Here is a 21,691-nt window from a genome sequence, read left to right as displayed (position 1 = left end):
GCGGTGCCCCCGCGTTACAGAGTTGCGTTGGGGCTGGGGTAAAGCCCCATCCTTGTGTGTGTTCCTCGCTCTGCCGGTTCCTTCCCTGCCAGCCGGATCAGGGTATAGTGGGGGTTGAAGCAGCCTATGCCACCGGTAATGGCTCTGTCCTTGTGAGGCGAGTGAGTGGGCGCGTCTGGCCCCACGCGTGTCTGTGACCGCGTCCTCCCCACCAGGGGCCACGGCGCATCGCGCAGCCCGGAACCGGCAGGTCGCCGCCGCCTGGTAGGAGAGTCACGCGCGTGTCGTGAACGAAAAGGGGGCAGGCGGTAGTGCCGGCCCGGCTTTACCCGGGGGGCTCCGGCGGAGTCGGGCAGTGGGTCTGCTCCGGCTGCCCTGGGAGGAGAGGCGACGGCGTTTGTGTGCGTGTGTGGCGTAGGTGTGCACGGATGGCGGGGGGGGTGTGTGTTGAAGGCAGCGCGCATCTGGTTGTTACTTAGCGTTTTCTTATACTGAGGGACTGCTGTATAGCTGGCGCGGTAAAGCGGTGCTGATGCGTCACCGTTTGAAGGATTTTGAACCAGAAAACACGCACTAGGAGAGATGCTGTAGCTTATTGAAATAACGGGTACAGATGGTAGGACCCATGCACAAAAGCCTTTTCACCTGATTGAGTTCTTCAGGAGGCTGTCACTGCTAAACTTGCCCGATTTTCACTTTTCTGAGTTATTCTGCTGAAGTGTGTGCATGGTGATGATCTAAATATCTGGCTTAAGCTGCAGAAAAATGGCTGGATAATAGCGAGGAACTCTACCAAATCTGAACGTCTTATAATCACTGTATAATGCTTCAGCACAACTTACTGAATGCTTTTGCTCTGCATCCCGTAAAAGGTAGCAGTATATTTATTACTTCTGGCATACACAGGAAGACCCAGCCCTCACCAGAATCGGTAGAACTTAATAGTAGGCATTTCTCGCTGAATTTTGGAGTTAAACCTTGGCCAGTGTCGGTGAGTTTGGGTTGTCTACCTACACAGCTGTATGTTTTGAGTCTTCGGTGAGCTGAGTGTTCGTATAGTTGTTCCTGAATTTGATCCATCGTGCTTCAGTGTGGCAAGTTGAGTGCATGTGCAGATTTGGTGTTTCAGAGCTTGTGTTTCCTAAATTTATACGAAGAGCTAAGGGGGTGTGTAGAAGGTACATGAGAGATTCATGTCTCTGAAGGCCAGGGGAAAATGAAAACTTTGGGGAGGAAAAGGAGTAATGTGCTGTTGCGTAGTACTGCGCTGTGTGGGTGTGCTGAACAATGTAGATATCGGATGATACCAAATGAATCACAGTGCCATCAGTTCAGTTCATTTCTCTCTACTCTCATGTAAAGGTGTTTTGAGACAATGAATCTCTACCTTACTGACAGGCAGTACTTCCTCAATTCCTTATGACTCCAAGGAAAAAAAAAATAAATCTTTGGAGGTGGTGTGAGAGGGCTGTATGTGCTTCCATATTTGTCTTTTATACCTTTGCTGATCTATTTCTGGAGACGCATGCAGTGAAAAATACTATAAGGCAAGGTACCAAAGAGCAGAGAACAAGCTTAATATTATAGTCACTGTGATGCTTTCATTTCATCCGCACCAAATGATTAAGGTAAATTTAGACTCACAATACAGTTGTAGTATTAATGTTACCTCTTATTATTGACTAATCTGGGATTTTTTTTAAAAAAATAATTAAACCCATTTAATTTAAATCACTTTGTATAAGAATGTGTTGAGTTCACCCATGAATGAGGAAGCAGCTGTGAGCATGGGAGAGCACTAGTGGAATGGTGCAGCTGTCAAAAGATATGCCTTGCATAACATTCCTTAGTTGCTTTGCTTTTTATTTTGCCCAAGATCTTATTTTCAGCATTACTGAATTTTGGTTTGGGGGTTGGGTGTTGGGGCTTTGTGTGTGTGTGCATTTGTTTCCTTTTTTTTCCTTTTTGCTGAAGATGCTTTACTTTGTGATTTTCAATTAAGTTTTTTTCTTATCTATCCTGTGTTAAACAGCTTCTTCCCATTCAATGTTTGGGCAGGGTCTCTAGTGTTTGATCTGTATTATTTTGCTTGTTGGGGAGACCTGCAGTCATTTGGCTGCTGTTTGTATTCCAGGCTGTTACACATAAGGCTTGCTGGGTTTCAGAGGGCTTGTTTGTCCAGCACTTAAAGGAAGGCTAGTGGAATCTGGGAAGTCTCAGGTCAGTGATGCTAAATGCTGTCACTGATTCTGCCTCTCAAATGTGTGATGGGTAGGAATTTCTCCTTGTGATAGGTTCATCTCCTCACCTTGTCTATTGGAGGTACTGGGAAAGTGGCCAGGATCATGCCCAAGCTTTGTACAGTGTGGTCAAGAGTCTTGGTTAGAGACAATCCTTGTTCTGTTTTATGTAAGAGAAGACAGTGAGATGACTCATTTACCTTGTGTGGGGGTTGTGGGGTTTTTATTTTTATTTTAAACAGGGATTTCATTATATGCTTCTTGGCTGAGAGTTAGCACCCTGAAGTTGTCCATAGGTGCTCTTTATAGAATTAACAACTGTCCCTTGAAATGCTAATGGATTTACTCATCTGTAAATATAAGTAGATTTTATGAGGGACTACTTAGCTTAGAGAAGTTTTAAGTAGTTTGGAGCCATGATACTGTAATTTGTAGATTTAATTTTCCTATTTTCATTTGCTTTTCAAAACTTTGTACCATCGTATTACACTTTATACTAATACTTGCATTTTTATTTCAGAGTTGTTACACAAATTTACAGTAAAACCAGAGATTAACCAATTATGGAGCTGGCTCATAGTTTGTTACTGAATGAGGAAGCGTTAGCTCAAATTACAGAGGCGAAGAGACCAGTCTTTATCTTTGAGTGGTTGAGATTTTTGGACAAAGTGCTGGTAGCTGCTAATAAGGTAATTTAATGTTTCCCCTTGCCCCCTGCCCCTTTCTAAAATACTTGTATGAATTTCATCCAGAGAAAATTCATGAGTAATGGCCTGATCAGTCTAAATCTAAAATCATACACTTCAGAGACTCATTACTTTGTGGCTTGTAATTAATTGCAGGTTGTCAGTATGTCTTTCTATTGTATGTAACATATAGCTTGGTTTGAGTTCTTCATAGTTGTAATATTTGGAAGGCAAACTTTCCCACCCAGAGCGGGGATTCTTGATGGTAAAGGGCAGATATTACTGTATTTTGTGTAGGCATTTTAAAAAAAGCAAATTTTAAAGATTAACAGCTAATTCTGAGCATCTGTCGCTGCCGTTACTGAATGTATCTTAAATGTCCTTCAGAGGAGCAATTTGCTGAACTGCATATACGTGGGAGTGGTATAAGGTTTACTTCAATCCCTTGTAGGTTTTTCTGGGTTTTGGAGGCAAGACACAGAATCAAATAACTTTTCTAATATTACTTATTTTTGGTTCATTAACAGACAGATGTCAAGGAGAAACAGAAGAAACTTGTGGAACAGCTAACAGGGCTCATCAGCAGTTCCCCTGGGCCACCTACACGAAAACTACTAGCAAAAAACCTTGCTGCTCTCTACAGCATCGGAGACACGTTTACTGTTTTTCAGACGCTTGACAAGTGTAACGACATCATCAAGAGCAAGGATGATACTGTGGCCTACCTACCCACCAAACTGTATGTTTCCTATTGCTAGGAAAAAACAAACGATTTTTAAGCAAAGTCATCTTGGATATTAGAGAGGAATCTGCCTGTATATGTGCATGTTATGCTTGCTTATATATATTTGGAATTCACATATGCTTGATATAGCAGAGAATAGAGCAGGATTGGGGCTGTGGAGGGCAGGTCTCAATGGTGACACCTACATGGCTATCTGAAAGTCAGATGCTTTCCTGTAGGCAAGAGACTGTCTTTTGTTTCTTCCCATGCTTACATTGTGGAGAGGATAACAGTTGATGATCAAATAATATAATGAAGAAATTCCACCAGTGGGATTATGGCTGATTGTAGTCAAATACACTGTTTAAGATGGAACCTGCAGGTTCAAGCAAGCATTATCTCTGCATATTATCTGTTCCTCTAGTGAGATACACTGCACAAGCCTCTTAAAGACTCACACGTGTGTGATCCAGGTCATACTTACTTATGGGAGCAGTCTCACTAGTAGGAATTTGATTAATGCCAACAACAGCCTCCACTGAAATTGGTTTTACTGCTTTCTCAGGCATACTCCTTCATATATTCACAATGTCTAGTGAGCCCTAATTTGGGCTCGCCTTCAGACATTATCATACAGATAGGTTTCAACAATGCAATCTGAAATGGCCACCTTTTGGTAAGATACTGTCCTCTGTTTATTTGAAGGTATTGCAGCTCTGTAGGGAATTTGTATATGTGGGAAGGGTTTTGTACTATAATGTGCCCTGAAAGTTATTGCAGCCACTCAAGTGGTAGTCATGAATGTTTTTTACTATGTGACTTCAAATTTCATTTTTAGGTATTTGTGTAGAAGAACTATATAGGAAACATGCCCATTAAACTCATCACAGCCTACCCTTGTTATAAAAAAGCTTTTCTAAAAAGTAATCTGCCCAAGAGTTGCAGGTTTTGGAAAAAAACAACCCTTGTTCCTTTGTGATGAAAAAGTGCAAGTTTTTAGGAGCTGTTTTTATGACTATCCTGGAGCAGTTTGTGTATATAATTGCAGCGGAGTATTACTTAATATTCCTAATCTCAAATGGAAGGGCAGGGAAAGCATGTGTATAACTGTTTGTGGATCCAGTGATTTTTATAGTGCCTATACAGTTAAGTTTTTAAGCTTGGAAAAAACCCATTATTTGGTATGTATGAAAAATGTCAGGCTATAGTAAAGGGTAGGGGCTTACCTTACAGGTCCTTGGAAAAGAGGCTGTTTATTGAAACATAAACCCTTAATTCAGCTGAGGTTTCAGCATGTAATTTCAGAATCACAGAATCAACCAGGTTGGAAAAGACCTCAGAGATCATCAAGTCCAACCTATTACCTAATACCTAACACCTCCTGACAATTAAACCATGGCTCCAAGTGCCACATGCAATCTTTTTTTGAACACCACTAGGGACGGTGACTCCACCACCTCCCTGGGCAGCACATTCCAATGACCTTTCTTTTCACCTCAAGCCTAAATTTCCCCTGGCACAGCTTGAGACTATATCCTCTTGTTCTGGTCATCTTCAATTTTTTCACTGCATATGTAGCTCTTGTCATAATATCCATGCAAATACAGTTGTGTTCTTAAAAGCTAGTAATTTTTTTGTTACTGTTTTTGTAAACAAAATTTGCGTTAAATATGCAGTGTTAAACAGCCAACAAAACTAATCGGTAGTAAATGGATTTTCATTCCTAGTTGATGATGAAAACGTATGTTTCTGTTTAAGGGCTGCTGTGGCATGTGTTGGAGCATTTTATGAAAAAATGGGCAGAATGCTGGGAAGTTCTTTTCCAGAAACAGTGAATAATCTATTAAAGTCTCTGAAAAGTGCAGAGGTAAGTTTGGGATTATTTTATATACACATAGACTTGATTTCATTTAAACTGAGACCTGCTTCCTCCCAAGCTCTTTGCCGAAATGCCTCTATCGTTTGTCTTCTACATACAAAAACGCAAATCACTTCCATAGTATCAAGTGAAGCATGTGCATGTAGTTTTATTGCAGAGTTTAGACTTCTTTCATCCGAATTCTATAGTAGTTGCTTCAGAATGGCCTCAGTAATTAAAATAGCATTTCTAACTGCTGCATTAAGATTTCTGCTCTTGTACCTTGAGTAAACCTTAAGTTTTTAAAACTGAGTAGTAAACAACTAAGTTTAGAGACAAAGACATTACTCTGCAGGATACATTGTTCCTTGAGAAGACAGTGTGTGTCATGATATTGACAGAATGCATCCTGCATGCTAGTGGGTCTGATTTGACATGGGTATCTCTGTTAGGATTTTGTTTACTTTGTTGTTTTGGTTTTTTTAAATTCATGACAAGTTGGAAGGAGTACTGATTGTATGTATCTTGTCCTGACAGCTGTTTCCTTTGTCCATGTTGTAACTGAGACTTTGCTTTGGTACCCTCCAACTGTAAATACCTGCTTGTGTGCAGGTATAGTAGGAAGCTGTTGACTGTTTTGTCATATAAAATATGTTTTCATGAGGCCATGACAGGTAAAGGACAGAAGCATCTTGTTTAGGGCAAATTTATGTGACAATTGAAACAGTTTTAGTGAAATGTATTGTTCTTGCTGCTATCTAAAACTAGCTAGCTATTGGCTGTATATGTCTTCAATGAACTATATTATCAGTGCAGAATTAGGCACCTGGTTCTTGCTATAAGTAACGTGTCCACATTTTTACATAAACTTATTTTTTTGTGTGTGTGCAGTCTCAGGGCCGCAGTGAAATTCTGATGAGTTTGCAGAAGGTCCTAAATGGGCTTGGAGGAGCAGCGGCTTCTTGTCACCGTGATATTTATAAGAACGCTCGCTCTCTGCTGACAGACAGATCTATGGCTGTACGATGTGCAGTGGCTAAGGTGGGTGTTTTTCATCAGTCCTAGAAATTCTGGTGTTGTGACTGTGAAGTATAGAATAGAATAGAATTAACCAGGTTGAAAGAGACCTTCGAGATCCTCAAGTCCAACCTATCATCCAACACTATCTAATCAACTAAACCATGGCAACAAGTGCCCCATCCAGTCTCTTCCTAAACACCTCCCTGGGCAGCACATTCCAATGGCCAATCACTCTTTCTATGAAGAACTTCTTCCTAACATCCAGTCTAAACCTCCCCGGTGCAGCTTGAGGTTCTGGTGCTGGCTGCCCAGGAGAAGAGACCAACCTCCCTTCAGGTAGTTGTAGAGAGCAATAAGGTCTCCCCTGAGCCTCCTCTTCTCCAGGCTAAGCAACCCCAGCTCCCTCAGCCTCTCCTCATAGGGCTTGTGCTCCAAACCCCTCACCAACTTTGTTCCCCTTCTTTGGACATGTTCCAGCAAGTCAACATCTTTCCTAAATTGAAGGGTCCAGAACTGGACTCACAGTTGCGCTGTGACCTGTTGTTTATGATATGAAATTTGATAATTGCTTGGGCAAGGTAAGTCCTTACAGTTTACGCTGAAGTTTCAGACATTTGACTGACTTAATGTAAATGGTGGTACTGTAATACTGTCTTCCTAACCTCATAAACAAATATGAGAGAAACTATAATACCTGTGAGCTTCAATGTGAGAGCGATGTGGTAACAGTTCTTTAGTGGTGCTTTCCTATTAATTTTCATTTATGTATTAACCAATTCCCTGAGTATTCTGACAGTTTACTTTGCTAAGTTACTGGGTAAAAGCAAGAGTGTGTCTGTAAATTACCTTGTCAAGTATTTATATTAAAGTATTTGCCGTTCAAACCTGACAGTTATGCTGATACTTAGATAAAAGGTGAGAATAGTCTCCATTGGTGCTCAGCAAGTCTTTTTTTCCTATAGTGTCTGCTGGAATTACAGAATGAAGCAGTATTTATGTGGACAGCTGAACTAGAGAATGTTGCAACGCTGTGCTTTAAAGCTCTGGAAAACTCAAACTATGGTGTGCGAGTTGCAGTGTCAAAGCTTTTGGGGACTGTCATGGCTACAGCACTGATACCAAAACAAGCAACAGGTACAAGTCTACAAGTCCTTTCAAGAGGACAAACTGTCCCTTCAGTACAATGTTATGTGACAGTGTTGTGTAGATACACTGTTTTTCTGGTATATAGAAGCTTGTGGGTGGATGGTTTGGTTTTCTAAATTCTAAGATAAAAACGGTAAAGAATGCTGAATCCCTTCTGTAGTCATACATGGAAAGTCACAAATCACATGGGAAAAATAGCTTATTTATATATAAAACGAACTGTTACCTGAATTATTGGCTAGATTTATATTTGCAAGATGATTTTTTAATTAGTAAGTCTGTTTGTAAGGTCATTGCTTGTATTGACTGAAACTTTTGGGTTAAATGATTGCTTTTCTCTTTGTGAAAGTGATGCGACAGAATGTGAAGAGAGCCACGCTTGAGGAGGTCTTGGAGCTCATGGCCACAGGATTTCTGCGAGGAGGATCTGGTTTCCTGAAGAGTGGTGGAGAGATGTTGAAAGTAGGAGGATCTGTCAATAGGGAAGTGCGAGTTGGTGTTACCCAGGTTTGTTGCAAGCTCTAACATATTTTTTAAAATGAATTAACATTTATACATAATGGTAACATTGCTAGTAGGAAAAAGACACACTTGTGTTATTTGTTTGCTTCTAAGTCACCTTGGAAGTCTAGTTTGATGTTACCTACTTTGAGAGGTATATATGTGATGTCATTCACCTAAGTTACTTTCTTTTATTATTAAAATGCAGTAACGTAAACCTTAGCTCTATGTTTAAACTTTATTTCTTTTCAGAGAAAAGTCCTTTTTTGTGTGCTGTCTCTCTTTTTAGCTGCTGGGCAATGTTTGCAACCCTGATTTTGTTAAACTACGTTTAATCTCTCCATGTGTCAGCCTTAAATAGATGATATCTCAGTGTAGAAGCTTCACTTGTCTGATACAGAAAGGTGGCAGCAGCATCTCTTCCCAACTAAGGCATTCTTGCTCTGGCATAGATTTCAATATGCTGCAGTAACTTGGTGGAATCCATATTTTTTTGATTGTAGTGTGTTTTGTGAAACCCTTTTATTTTTCTCAGAGTTTTTCAGATGAACTTGGTGTAAATCTCCTGTCTTTGTTGTAAATTAGAACACCTTCGTGCTGCTGCTGCTAGTGATATTATGCTCTTAAAACTTTTAGAGAGAGGCATGTTAATAGCAATGGACTGGGTTTTCTTGGTCTCATCCCAACAGTATTTTGCATGCTATTTGTAGCACTGGAAACAGTTTAGCTTCAATATCAAAGACCTGGCTAATGGATTGATTTACCCTGATTAACTTCATTAGGATTATTACTAACTGGTTTTGCTACTGTAATGAATTGTACGTAACTGCAGTCTTTATTCTGTGGTAACTTAATGTAGTCTTATGTTTCTCTTTTAATTGCATCTGTTGTGTAACTTCTGCATTTGCAGGCCTACGTTGTCTTTGTTACAACACTAGGAGGTCAGTGGTTAGAGCGCAACTTTGCTACGTTTTTGTCACACGTACTTGATCTGGTCTCCCATCCTCGTGCAACACAGACCCACGTGGAGGCAGTTTACTCTCGAAGATGCGTGTCCTTCATTTTGAGAGCAACTGTGGGCAGCTTACTTGGGGAGAAAGCGCAGATCGCAGCTGCGAAAGATATATGTCAAGCCATTGGTAAACAAATGAAGGCAGTAGGTGAGAACCACTTTTCTTTTACTTGAGACCAACTGAAAGTCGCTGTTAAGACACTGGATCAGTCATGTTTCAGCTTGCTTCTACTGCAAGGTGAAATTCTGTTTTTGTGGTGAAAGATACTTTGGTTGCTTTCTGTTTGAGCTATCATACCCAAAATGTGAGTTCCACTTCACAAGGGATTGTGTAAAACTGCCTTGTTATCTTGTGATGGCTTTTGGCACTGCATTCACTTAGAATGGAAGTATGGGGGGAAAAAAGTGTGCATTTGCAGTCTATCTTGGGACAGGCTGTATCAAAAGTTGTGCAGAGTTCTTTGCTACCAGTGTTGAAGATCCCATGTGTCAGGTTCTTGCAGGTCCTTATGTATCCTGCACCGATATCCATACTAATAACTGGATTTTGCAGGTGACAAATAAAGATGTCATCTGAACACTGGAATTAGACAAGATAAATGTGGCCCCTTTCCATAACTTTGCAGAGTATGTAATGATTTGCAGGACTGACAAAACTGTGTTGGCATTTGTTTCCTATGAAATAAGCTAATTTGTGTTGGAGATTGAGAAAGTCAACTGGAATTGTGCATTTAGCAAACATACATTTCTTCTCCTTTTGTTGCCATCTTATTTGAGTGTAAAGGAATTATTTAATATATGGAAATTGAATAGATTTGGAAACTTTTGCATGTTCTTTTCAGAACTATTTTTTGAACCTTAAAAAGGTTGTGATTACAATAAGTATTACTTCCAGGAAAATATCTATTGGAAATGCTACTTCTGAAATAAAACAGCTGCAGAAATTCTTCCTCCTGTTTCCTTGTCAAAGTTGCAGAATATTCCTTGATGTATTTGAATGATCAAAAGAATTGTTACATTTTTTGATCATGTCTGATGAATTTGGTAAATTGGAAGGATTTTTTAGTTGCTGCTTCTGGGATAGTGTGGGAGAAAGAACCCGTAGTGGGATCTAGGAACTTAATTAGATAACTTTTAAGGTGATTAGAGGGTATACAGAATGTACAGAATATAGAATTAATGATTATTTACTAAAGGTCTTGGGATATTTTTGGCTTTTTTTGGTGTTTGCAAATTTATATGTAGAACATAGATATGTCAAGATTCTGCTTTCAGTTGCTGCATATAGGTACAGTATGCACATGCTGTGCATTTGCTGTGTTCCCCTATTAATCTGACCTCTTAATGCATTGCTACTCATAGTACCTGCTGAGCAGCAGTTTTTCATGGCCTTTGGATGATTGTGTTTGGCTTATAACTGTAAAACTGTTTATCTTCAAAGTGTTTGTTTGTTTTGCAAGTTCATGGTATGACCAAAGTTGTGTTTTTTAATATAGGGTTGATGTCAAAACTGAACTGTACCTTTCTATCCTGTGTATGTTCAGGTGTGATTCAACTGGTAGTTAAGCAAGATACTTTTCTCTTCTTATCTGCAGAAGCAGTGGTGAATGATGCTAACAGTGAAAATAAATCTGGAGCTGCTGATGTAGCTGCAAGCCAGCATGTAATGGTGTGTGCCCTCCAGGAACTGGGAAGTCTGGTTCAGAGTCTGAATGCCACTGCATCTCCTCTTATTCAAGAGCCCTCTATTGGTATGCAAATAAACACATTTGAGCAATGAATATGTAATGTCATTAAATCTAGTTAAATTATATGTAAAAAGTAAATAAATGGAGCTACTCCAGGCAGCTACATCTATCCAGCTCATTGTGTGTAGTTTGCTACTTTAATCCATCTGGCAAAGTATTAAGCAACTATCAAAGTATGATCTTTAGAGTGAATAAAGCAGTAAACTTGTGATTTTTAACACGGAGTTGTTTCCAGTAATGGAAAGTACATTGTCTTGCTATATAAGGTCTGAAATATTTGCTTGTGAAAAGCTGTATTTCATTCAGATAGCAGATTTCTGTAGGGAGCTTGAGTGTTTTATTGAGGTGAAGTTGCGGGTAGTCCCCTTAGTCTAGGAAAGATGTTGAGTTGCTGGATGTGTCCAGAGAAGGGCAACAAAGCTGGGGAGGGGTTTGGAGCACAAGCCCTATGAGGAGAGGCTGAGAGAGCTGGGGTTGCTTAGCCTAGAGAAGAGGAGGCTCAGGGCAGACCTTATTGCTGTCTACAACTACCTGAAGGGAGGTTGTAGCCAGGTGGGGGATGGTCTCTTCTCCCACGCAACCAGCAGGAGAACAAGAGGACACACTCTAAAGCTGTGTCAGGGGAGGTTTAGGTTGGATGTTAGGAAGAAGTTCTTTATAGAAAGAGTGATTGTCTGTTGGAGTAGGCTGCCCAGGGAGGTGGTGGAGTTCAGTATTCAGTATCACTGAGGTTGGAAGAGACCCCAATGATCATTGAGTTCAACCTGTCACCACAGACCTCGTTGCTTAGGAAGAGACTGGATGGGGTGCTTGTTGCCATGGTTTAGTTGATTAGATAGTGTTGGATGATAGGTTGGACTCAATGATCTCAAAGGTCTCTTTCAACCTGGTTAATTCTATTCTATTGTATTCCCAATTTAAAAAGCTAGTTATCTGGCTTAAGTTGACACGGGTTTTGTGTGGGATTTCCTTGTTTGTTTTAACATGTGGATCCATGTTTATACTACACGTTTAACATGTGGATCCATATTTATGGATGCCTATATGTTTTCCAATGAGTGTGCAAACTCCTTTAGATATTTAATAATGTAGACTCTTGTCTTTTTAGATGTGACATTCTTCTCATACTGATTTTGCCCCAGCTGTGGGGTGGGGAAGACTGTGTTCGTTTATTCCTTCCTTCTGTGTGTGGTAGGACCAGAGGGGACTGTATCAGTGCTGCTTCTGCCAGCTCCTACAAAGTATGAAGGTAGTTGTTCACTAGCTACAGAGGGTGCAAGAGATAAAGCAGAGGTTGGGGCTTTGAAGTTTGTGAAGTTACAGATTTGGAATAATGCAGGTGTTGCTGTGAAGACAGATTGGACTGAAGAGCTCACAGTTACAAAGCAGCATTAGCTAGGCGTGGAGGTTTGGAAAGTGTAGAGGACGGTAACTTGGTGCAGGGGGGACAGCTGTGTGTCAAAAGCATAGAACAGCAGTCAGTCAGTGACATTATAGCATGTGCTTGTATGCAAAGTGAAGCAAACCCAAAGATCAGTCTTACTGTTGTTCTGTTACTGGCAGTCTCTGTAAAAGATGGGCAGGTTGTAGGAATCTCAGAATAGAATCATAGAGTGCATCAGGTTGGAAGGGACCCTCAAAAGTCATCTTGTCTAACCCCCTGCAGTGATCAGGGACATCTTGAACTAGATCAGGTTGCTCAGGGCCCCAATAAGTTTGATCTTGAATGTCTCCAGGAATAAGGCCTGCACCACATCTCTCGACAACTTGTGATAGTATTTCACTACTCTTGTTGTGAACAGCTCCCAGTTCCTGTTCACTTCTCTCTCTTCACTTGTTCAAGTTGTAGAATTCAGGCCCTGGCAGCTCCAGGTTTGCTGGTAAACGCTGATGTGGAGCAATGTAGTGATAGTAACACTTCGTCCTTCCTTAAAGAAAAAGGCAAAGTTACAGAATTCAAGTACTTCAATTCTGATTTTCTTAATTTCTATGTTTCGTGGCTAGTGTTGATTCAGCTTACTTGTCTATGTGTAAGACTTGTAAGACTGTAAACTCTCTTCTCTGTAGGTCTATTGGAGACAGTAACTTCAGTTCTTCTTCATCCCAGCATGGCTGCTCGCCTTGCTGCTGCGTGGTGCTTGCGATGTGTAGCTGTGGCATTGCCTTTTCAGTTGACTCCATTTTTAGACAGATGTGCAGAAAGACTCAACAATCTGAAGACCTCCCCTGAAGCCGTTAGTGGCTACAGTTTTGCAATGGCTGCTTTGTTAGGTGGTGTGCATCAGTGTCCCTTAGGTATTCCTCATGCCAAAGGAAAGGTGAGATAATGAGCATTTATTCTCTCAGAGTACTAAAAGGCTAGAAGGTACCTTTTTTAATTTAGAAATAATAGCTTTGCAAAATGTGTAACATGGTAAATAATTAAAGCATAACTAAGACTGGACTTGTGCCTAGCAAGAAAGCAATGGCCAGAGCATGTGTTTGTAGTATTACAGTTACAATACTTACCAGCATCTTTTCCCCTCTCTTTAAAATTTGCATTCTTGTTTGACATGTTAATTAATAATTACTGAAGAGACTATTACTGCCTGTGTTGTCATACATAAAATAATGATAATCTATGTGAAACATAATCTTCACTCATTTGTTATAAATGATTTGAGATCACCTTTACATATAGTCTTGTAAGGATGGATGTGTAGCAGGAGCTTGCAGTGTAATTTCTGTTTTTGAAGTCCATTGTTTTTTGTTACTGATGCAGATGGTGGTTAGTATTGCTGAGGATCTGTTACGAACTGCTGCACAGAACAGCAGACTCTCCTTACAGCGGACTCAGGCTGGATGGCTTTTACTTGGAGCACTTATGACTTTAGGTTTGCAAAAATTGTTTTGTTTTGTTTTTTTTTATGCTTGTCCAATATTCCTGATTATCCACTGTGGCACATGGTCTCTACATATAACCAGCCCAGAACCTATCACAAGAGTTTATACCAAGAGAAACAGTGTTCATACATTTATTTCAGCATTGTTGTTTGTGCTGGGGAGAACTGAAATATTAATGTTTATGTAAACTGAAGGATAGTAGAAAATGTCCTACCTAAAAAAAATTATGGCTCTCTTTTTAGAAACCCAGACTTGGGTAATTTTATAGAATGGTCAAAACTTCCCATAGTTTACTTTCCTTAATACTGTGGTACAGAAGAAATGGGCTGTAAATAAAACACAGTGATCATTCCAACAAGTTACTTGTGCACCTCTGGATAGACAACAGTGGTGATTACAAGTGTTACCAGTTTGAAAGCATTTCAGTTGCCTTGGAAAAAAAGCTAGTCTTAAATTTATGTCTGCCATCACAGAAATATAAGAAATTATCTTCTGAGAGCTTATTAGTCTTGAAGTTGGGTTGTTGTTTGGTGTTTCTGTTTATTTGTGTGGGGTTTTCTCTTTTTGTTTTTTTAATACTAGAAAATAGAATGTTCTGATGCATTCTGTAATATTTTGATTTCTCAGCAAAGTCCATTTTGTGTTTCATCTTGCTTCTCTAAATTGGCTAGGGGTTTTTGTCATGTTTTTCTAACAGTGCAGCTCTATTTCGGTTGTCCTCCAATTTATTTTCACTTCACTTGCACTGGATCTTCTGGAGATTTTTCAGAAGCTTTCTTTGAGCTTGGCAACTAAAAGAATTATATAATCAGTAACAGCAGATTTATTGCCATTTATTAGCCATGCTTTTAACCTAGAAATGACAAATAATTTCTTCTGTTTTTCATTGTTCAAGTGGAGAGAAAAGGAAGCGAATAGTAGCTTAAAGGACAAAAGTCTTTGGCAGGCTTTCCACACTGAATTAAATAGAATTTTTTGTTGTCCTGTCACTTTTGTTTTTTTGCATAGGTCCTTCTGTTGTTCGATACCATCTGCCAAAGATGTTGCTGCTGTGGCGCAATGTGTTTCCACGTTCTCTGAAGGAGCTGGAGGCAGAGAAGGCAAGAGGAGATTCTTTTACCTGGCAAGTAACACTGGAAGGCCGTGCTGGAGCTCTGTGTGGTAAGAATTTCAAACCTCAAAGAGAAGTGTGCAGTGAATGGAAATGTTGTCCTAGGTGTTATGGAAGGAAATCATGTAAATTCCCTGGTTTAGTTGAAAGTAAGATGGGATAGATTCTCATCAGTGTGACCTGGTTTTGGCATTTAGTTTTATGAACACGTCAACACAGTCTGAAAATAAATGCTCTTAACTGCTGCTTTTTTTGATATTTCTCTTAGTATCTGTATCCTGTTCATGCTTTATATTTGTTGTTGTTTTGGGTTTTTTTTGGTAAAATTTTAAACTATTTTTTTCTTAGCTATGAGAAGTTTTGTTGCTCACTGTCCTGAGCTCCTTACTGAGGATGTGATTAGGAAATTGATGACACCTATAGAATGTGCCATGACAATGATGTCCCAGTAAGTAGGCAGTTTTTGCTCTTTATTTACTTTTGTTGTTTCCCATACCTAAAACCAATGAGTTCTAGTATTTTAGTTTATATTGTGACCTAGCACTGCACTGTTGCTGCTTGTCCATCTTGACAAAAATTTTTAGGAGCGTTGTATTTATGGTCATTAGGTTTAAAAATGTTATTGCGTAGCATATGCTGAAGATGTTAGGCTGGATGTTAGGAAGAAGTTCTTCATGGAAAGAGTGGTTGGTCATTGGAATGGGCTGCCCAGGGAGGTGGTGGAGTCACCATCACTGCAGGTGTTTAGGAAGAGACTGGATGTGGCGCTTAGTGCCATGGTTTAGTTGATTAGATAGTGTTGGATGATAGGTTGGACTCGATGATCTCAAAGTTTTTTTTTTTTTACAACCTATTCTATTCTAATAAAGAGCCTACCATGGTAACTTCTGTTAACTGTGTGTTAGATTTCCAGTTCATTGAGCTTTTGATATAACAAGATACTGGTATACTAGATGTGAATTGCACATCCTTTTGCAATACACTAATGAAAAGATTTAAAATGTTCTACAGAAATAAAAGAAACAAGTTTGGGGTTGGGTTTTGTGGGCTGGTTTTTCACCTCACCTTCTAGTTGCTTTTTTTGGCTAGAGACTTACCTTATGAAAAGAAATCTGAAAATTCTATTCTCAGTAACTGCGGTATTTCTGGTTGTCTCTCTTTCTTGTTTGATTCTACAGCATTCCATCAGTAACCAAAACCCATGGAACTCATCTCAAAGCAAGTGCAGCTATGGTCCGTTTAAGACTTTATGATATATTGGCTTTATTGCCTCCAAAGACATATGAAGGTACATAAATTTTTAAACAATTTTCATTAAAGTGAAAATTCTCCTTACTGCTTTTGATGTATTTTTGATACTTGCCTTTGAAGCACAGAGAAGGTTCAAAATAGAATACTAGGAATCTCCCAAGAGTCTCGTACGGTATTCCTCATCTTCTCTATGTCATCTTGACAGGGTAACTACAGAGTATGAATATTGCAAATTATCAGAGTAACACTTGAAATATAAAAGTTACAGTCCCATTTATAGGATTGAGAGGTATGGAGATCATGTTCTGAAAACCAATTTAGGTATTTTATGTCATTGTTACCTAAAAATGGAGAACATTATTTCTTAGTATATTTAAAGAGCAGAAGGGAGAATGAAGATTTAGTTTTGGCTTCTGGGGGTTTGAATTGTTGGGGTTTTTTAAACATGATTAGATCTGCTACAGAGATTGATGCTATAAATTGCCAGGCACTGTCACGTGATCTGACATGGTGTGACAGATAAATGGTCTTTTATTGTTGTTTTTGTTAATTCATAGCATACCAATTCTAATTCATTCATGTAATCATGTGGATGAGCAAATTTTTGCAAAATCTGGATTGTCATCCTTCAAGGAATGGCCTGATCTCTTGTTTGTAACATTCACACATTGGGTTGCAAGGGACCCTCAAAGGGCATCTTGTCCAACCCCCCAACTGATTTGGAAATTGGGAGCCCAGGGTTCTCTTTGAAGCCTTGCTGTCAACTCTAATCATGTCAGGTTTACTTTTCTCTTTGTTTGCAACTTGTAAAATTGAGGTAATGGTGCATGCTTTAATTTGTAACTTGTGATCAACTGAAGTGTTTTGGGTAAGAAGCAGCAATGATTCTTTTTAACATCTGTCCCTCTAGGATCATTTAATGCACTTCTTCGAGTGTTGGTAGCAGAATTTACTTTGACAGACAACACTGCTAATACAACCACATCACTCCTAAGGTCTCTTTGTCATTATGATGACAGTGTTCTTCTTGGCTCATGGCTGCAGGAAACGGATCACAAGTCAATTGAAGATCAGGTAGTAGAAACCCTGGAAGAATAATGAATTATCTGCACTATTTGTGTGATGTGTGTGGGGGAAGCCTTCTGAAACTGAAGCTTCATGCCTTGTTTTTAGTCTTATTTCAGAGGTTTGGTAGATGAAGCCCTTCCATCTATAGTGTACCATTTTGATTTATACTGCCTACAGCTGAGAATGCAAATTTTGTAGCACTACTTGTGGTTAGTTAACTAACATAATTCATTTAACAGAAAACAAAGTTCCCCGCCTTGTTCTCCGATACAATTTTTTGAACCAGAAGAAATGGAAGTTCTACTTGGCATGTTTTGTAACAAAAGGTGATGCAAAAGGTACTATTAGTGCCAGAATTAATTTGTTTTTCTCTAATTTCCCTCACTTACTGATAGGAGTGGGTAGTTTGTGCATTTATCCAGCTATTCACTGCTTTGATCCTCTGAGATTTAGCTGGCTCGGTAATGCCAGTGTGTGTATGCACTGGGGCACTGCAGTTGCATTCAGGTTTTTATAACCGATTTTGTCCTAAGCTACTGTGTACATGTTTTGGTTATTTCCTGGCTCCAAATTTTATGTACAAAGATACATTCAGAAGTGTTCATATTATGTGACATTTTTCAGCTTCAGCCAAACAGTGCCTCTGGGAGTGGTGCTTTGGAACATGATCCATCTTCTATTTATTTGCGCATCCCTGCTGGCGAAGCTGTGCCCGGTCCCCTTCCTTTGGGAGTATCTGTCATCGATGCATCAGTGGCTCTCTTTGGTGTGGTTTTTCCTCATGTGTCTTACAAACATAGGTCAGTTTACATCAGTATTCAATTTCAGAATCTAATGCCTTCTTCTCTGGATAGTATTTTGTTGTGATTCATGTTGTGTGTTTTTTTTTTTCTTGAAATAAAAGCTTACTTTGATATCAAGTGTCTTTAAATTCAGACTTTGGTATTTGATGTTAATAGTGTTTCAGAATTCCAGAATATGTCTACTCAGCTTAGAAATAAGATGAATTGAAGATTAAAGTTTAGAGGTGGAGACCAGATTCTTCTTTTCTCTTGCCACATTTAACAGTGCTGATATGCCTGCAACCAGAATTTCCTGCAAAAATTATCGTCGCAATTAATTTCGAGTGAGCTTTGACAGCATAGCAGTGGCATCCATTTAACTTCATTTGGCTTCCATGACTAAAACCATTTGGCTTATAGTTGGCAAGTGATTTTTTTGCATGGTGAAAAAGAGGGAACTGAATTCTGCTCAGTTTACTTTGTGTTCCACATTACCTTTGTGGAGTTAGGAGTTGTCAGGACTACTTTTATCACTTGGTGTAGCTCATTTGTTACTGCACACAGAGTGAAAGTAACTTAGACACATTTCAAGTAAAATTCTTTCAGTGCAGTCCTTGAGGAAACAGTTTTCCCTCAGCAGTCAGTTTTGTTTTTCAGTAAGCACAGGATAGACTTGAGGCCAGCTTGCTTTAATTCAACTTGGATTTATATCTGTTTTTAGCTATGGAAAGATTTAGCTGGGAAACTGGTGAGTAGTTAAGAATGTAGATCATTTCACCCCTCTTTGTGGTATCTTCTAAGAAGTACTCCTGTCACCTGTAATACTTTCTGACATTGTTAAATGGGGGGAAAATGAAGGTTAAATGGGGAGTACTGTTGGAAAAATAATAGGAATGTGGAGGGTAACACTGTTTTAAACAGTAGTGGAGAGGCACTGTTCCACTTTTGTCCTCATAGCTTTCTGGTTATAGAAACAGTTGTATCTGAAGATTCGTGTCCTTTTGATGGTGTTTTCTTCAAAAGGAATAGTAAACATTTGTCAAGAACCACCCAAGGGAAATTTAGAGTAACTCAAACCTTTTCTACCTAAAATGAATAACTTGTTCAATTCCTTGAAGCATAAATTTTGTGACTGAGCTTAAAAAGACCCTTTTGTGTGCCTGGTAGTTCCTCCCCCCCCCTCCCCCAGTTGTGTTCTGGTTTGTATTTTGAAACAATCATTATGCTCTTTACTTTGTTGCAGATTACAGATGTTGGATCACTTTGCTGAATGTGTCAAGCAGGCTAAAGGTGTTCGTCAGCAAGCTGTGCAGCTTAATATCTTTACAGCTGTTCTTAGTGCATTGAAGGTAAAACTTGTAATCGATGTCAAAGTTTATAGATTTGTATTTGATAGAAGAGGCTGTTAGAAAAGTGTTACTAAAGTTATGACTTCAGCAGTCAAACGTTTAAAAACACCAAAACTGATTTTTTTTTCCCAGATAGTAACATGAGAGCCTGTCAGAATGTATCAGTACAGAGAACAGATGAGGCTGTATTGTCAGCATTCTGTAGTATACAAATAATCTTTTTTTTTTTTTCCTAATTCATTCCTGTATTTTTATTTACTCTGAACTCTTGGATTTAAGTACTTTGTCATATATGCTCAAAAAAACCCCTTATGTTGTAGACATTTAGGCTGGATGTTAGGATGAAGTTAGGCTGGATGTTAGGAAGAAGTTCTTCATAGAAAAAGTGATTGACCATTGGAATGGGCTGCCTGGGGAAGTGACCATCACTGGAGGTGTTTAGGAAGAGACTGGATGGGGTGCTTGGTGCCATGGTTTAGTTGATTACATGGTGTTGGATGATAGGTTGGACTTATCTCAAAGGTCTCTTTCAACCTGGTCTATTCTATTCTGGTCTATTCTATTCTAATCTGCAGATGAGGCTCATGAAAATACCTTGATTTTTTTTTTTTGTTGGTTGGTTTGGGTTTTTTTCCTTCTTAAGACTCCCTAGTATTACACAGAATTTCAGATGCTTAGGACTCTGGAGCCCATAGCACAGGAAAAACATTAACCTGTTAGTGTGAGTCCAGAAGGTGGCCACAAAAATTATTTGACAGGTGGAACACTTCTCCTTTGAGGACAGGCTTGGTCAGTCTGGAGAAGAGAAGGCTACAGGGGGACTTTTAGGTACCCAAAGGCCACAATAAGCGAGCCTATAAGATAGACGGGGACAATCTTTTTAGCAGGGCCTATTGCAACAGGACAAGGAGTTATGGTTTTAAACTGAAGATACATTTGGACTAGATATATGGAAGAATTTTTTTTTTTGCAGTTAGGCTGGTGAAACACTGGTCCAGATTGTCCAGAGAGGTGGTAGAAGCTTCATCCCCAGAAATATTGAAGGTCAGGTTGGATGGGGCTCCAAGCAGCCTAATCTAGTTAACAATGTTCCTGCTCACTGTGGGGAGGTTGGACAAGAAGACCTTTAAAGATCCCTTCTAACCTAAAGCTTTTTGTGATTTTCAACATGTCCAGTCCCACTGTCTTTAGTTACAGCTCTGTTCCATTTCTACACCTGGAAATCCAACCTCATGCTATCAAGTCTGGAAGCTAGACAGCAAGTGACAAATAATATTCCTGAGAAATTCTTGGTTTCACTAACTTGCGTTGCTTCAAGGCTTTCTGGAACATGGTGTATTAGAGTGCAGGATTTTCATTCTACTAGTCAAATTTCTTAAGGCATTTCTATTTTTTTCCTGATGCTGTTTTGTATAGTTCCCAATTCATGAGTCTGTCAGACAATATCTGTCATTGTCATCTTTGTTCGTCTTCAGAGCAATTAACTCTTAGCAATTAACAATTAACAGAGAAAGCTACTCTCATAGGAGTGCCAGCTTGTAATTAAAAATTGGGTTAGTATCTTGTCTGACTTTTGCCATGGAAAATAAAAAAAAAATGGCTGCCTAGGTTAAGCTAACTGTTACTGGGGCTCCGTGTCCTTGGGTGATGAGCAAAACCGCACCTGTACCAGGTCCCACAGGGATGCCTCCAGGTGGGTCTTGAATATATCTAGAGGGAATTCCACCACCCCTGGGCAGCCTGTTCCAGTGTTCTGTCACTCTCACAGTGGGGAAAAAAATTTTCCTCCTGTTTCCATGGAGCTTCCTATGCCTTAATTTCCACCCATTGCCCCTTGCCCTGTCATTGGGCATCACTGAGAAGAGCTTGACTCCATCCTTTTGGCACTCACCCTTTACATGTTTATAAACATTAATGAGGTTACCCATTAGTCTCCTTTTCTCCAAATTGAAGAGCTTCAGCTCCCTCAGTCTCTCCTCATAATAATTTTTGTGGCTCTGCACTGGACTCTCGCAAGCAGCTCCCTGTCTTTCTTGAACTAAGGGGCCCAGAACTGGACACAATATTCCAGATTGACCTCACCAGAGCAGAGGAAAATGCAAACCATGTTGCTTAAAGCCAAAAAGCAGATTGTGAGACATGTGCCTGCAATTTCCTATGCAATGCCGAGAGGCCAAATGCATGTCAAATTTGAGCTAAAATGAGGATGTTGGATCAGAAAATAACAATCTGAACCATACGCTTCTTCCTCTATAGTACATGCAGTGTTTGTACTTTACATGTGTTTAATTTTTTCCCCCCAAAGTACAAGG

At 39.6% G+C, this 21,691-nt stretch overlaps 1 protein-coding gene across 9 annotated transcripts in view; it reads left to right on the top strand.

The window, feature by feature from the left end:
* Positions 1–8: 8 nt before the first annotated feature.
* HEATR5B (HEAT repeat containing 5B) overlaps positions 9–21,691 on the top strand; it is a 66,313-nt gene continuing 44,630 nt past the window's right edge. For 2 of the 9 annotated variants that reach the window (XM_068156254.1, XM_068156330.1), the window contains exons 1-18: positions 9–264; positions 2,135–2,220; positions 2,761–2,929; positions 3,454–3,665; positions 5,409–5,517; positions 6,400–6,549; positions 7,491–7,662; positions 8,024–8,181; positions 9,086–9,335; positions 10,783–10,938; positions 13,003–13,253; positions 13,697–13,808; positions 14,827–14,979; positions 15,278–15,377; positions 16,108–16,217; positions 17,091–17,254; positions 17,873–18,048; positions 19,274–19,379. In XM_068156254.1, coding sequence (XP_068012355.1) covers positions 2,804–2,929; positions 3,454–3,665; positions 5,409–5,517; positions 6,400–6,549; positions 7,491–7,662; positions 8,024–8,181; positions 9,086–9,335; positions 10,783–10,938; positions 13,003–13,253; positions 13,697–13,808; positions 14,827–14,979; positions 15,278–15,377; positions 16,108–16,217; positions 17,091–17,254; positions 17,873–18,048; positions 19,274–19,379 — 2,505 coding nt within the window. In that variant the 5' untranslated portion in view covers positions 9–264; positions 2,135–2,220; positions 2,761–2,803. The other 7 variants (XM_068156299.1, XM_068156319.1, XM_068156290.1 and 4 more) reach the window with 7 other exon arrangements.

The sequence above is a fragment of the Melanerpes formicivorus genome, unplaced genomic scaffold (genome assembly GCF_026170545.1).
Source record: "Melanerpes formicivorus ecotype bairdi unplaced genomic scaffold, bMelFor1.0.p_v2 SCAF_2, whole genome shotgun sequence".
Taxonomy (NCBI): Eukaryota; Metazoa; Chordata; class Aves; order Piciformes; family Picidae; genus Melanerpes; species Melanerpes formicivorus.
This window is presented reverse-complemented; position numbering and strand designations above follow the sequence as displayed.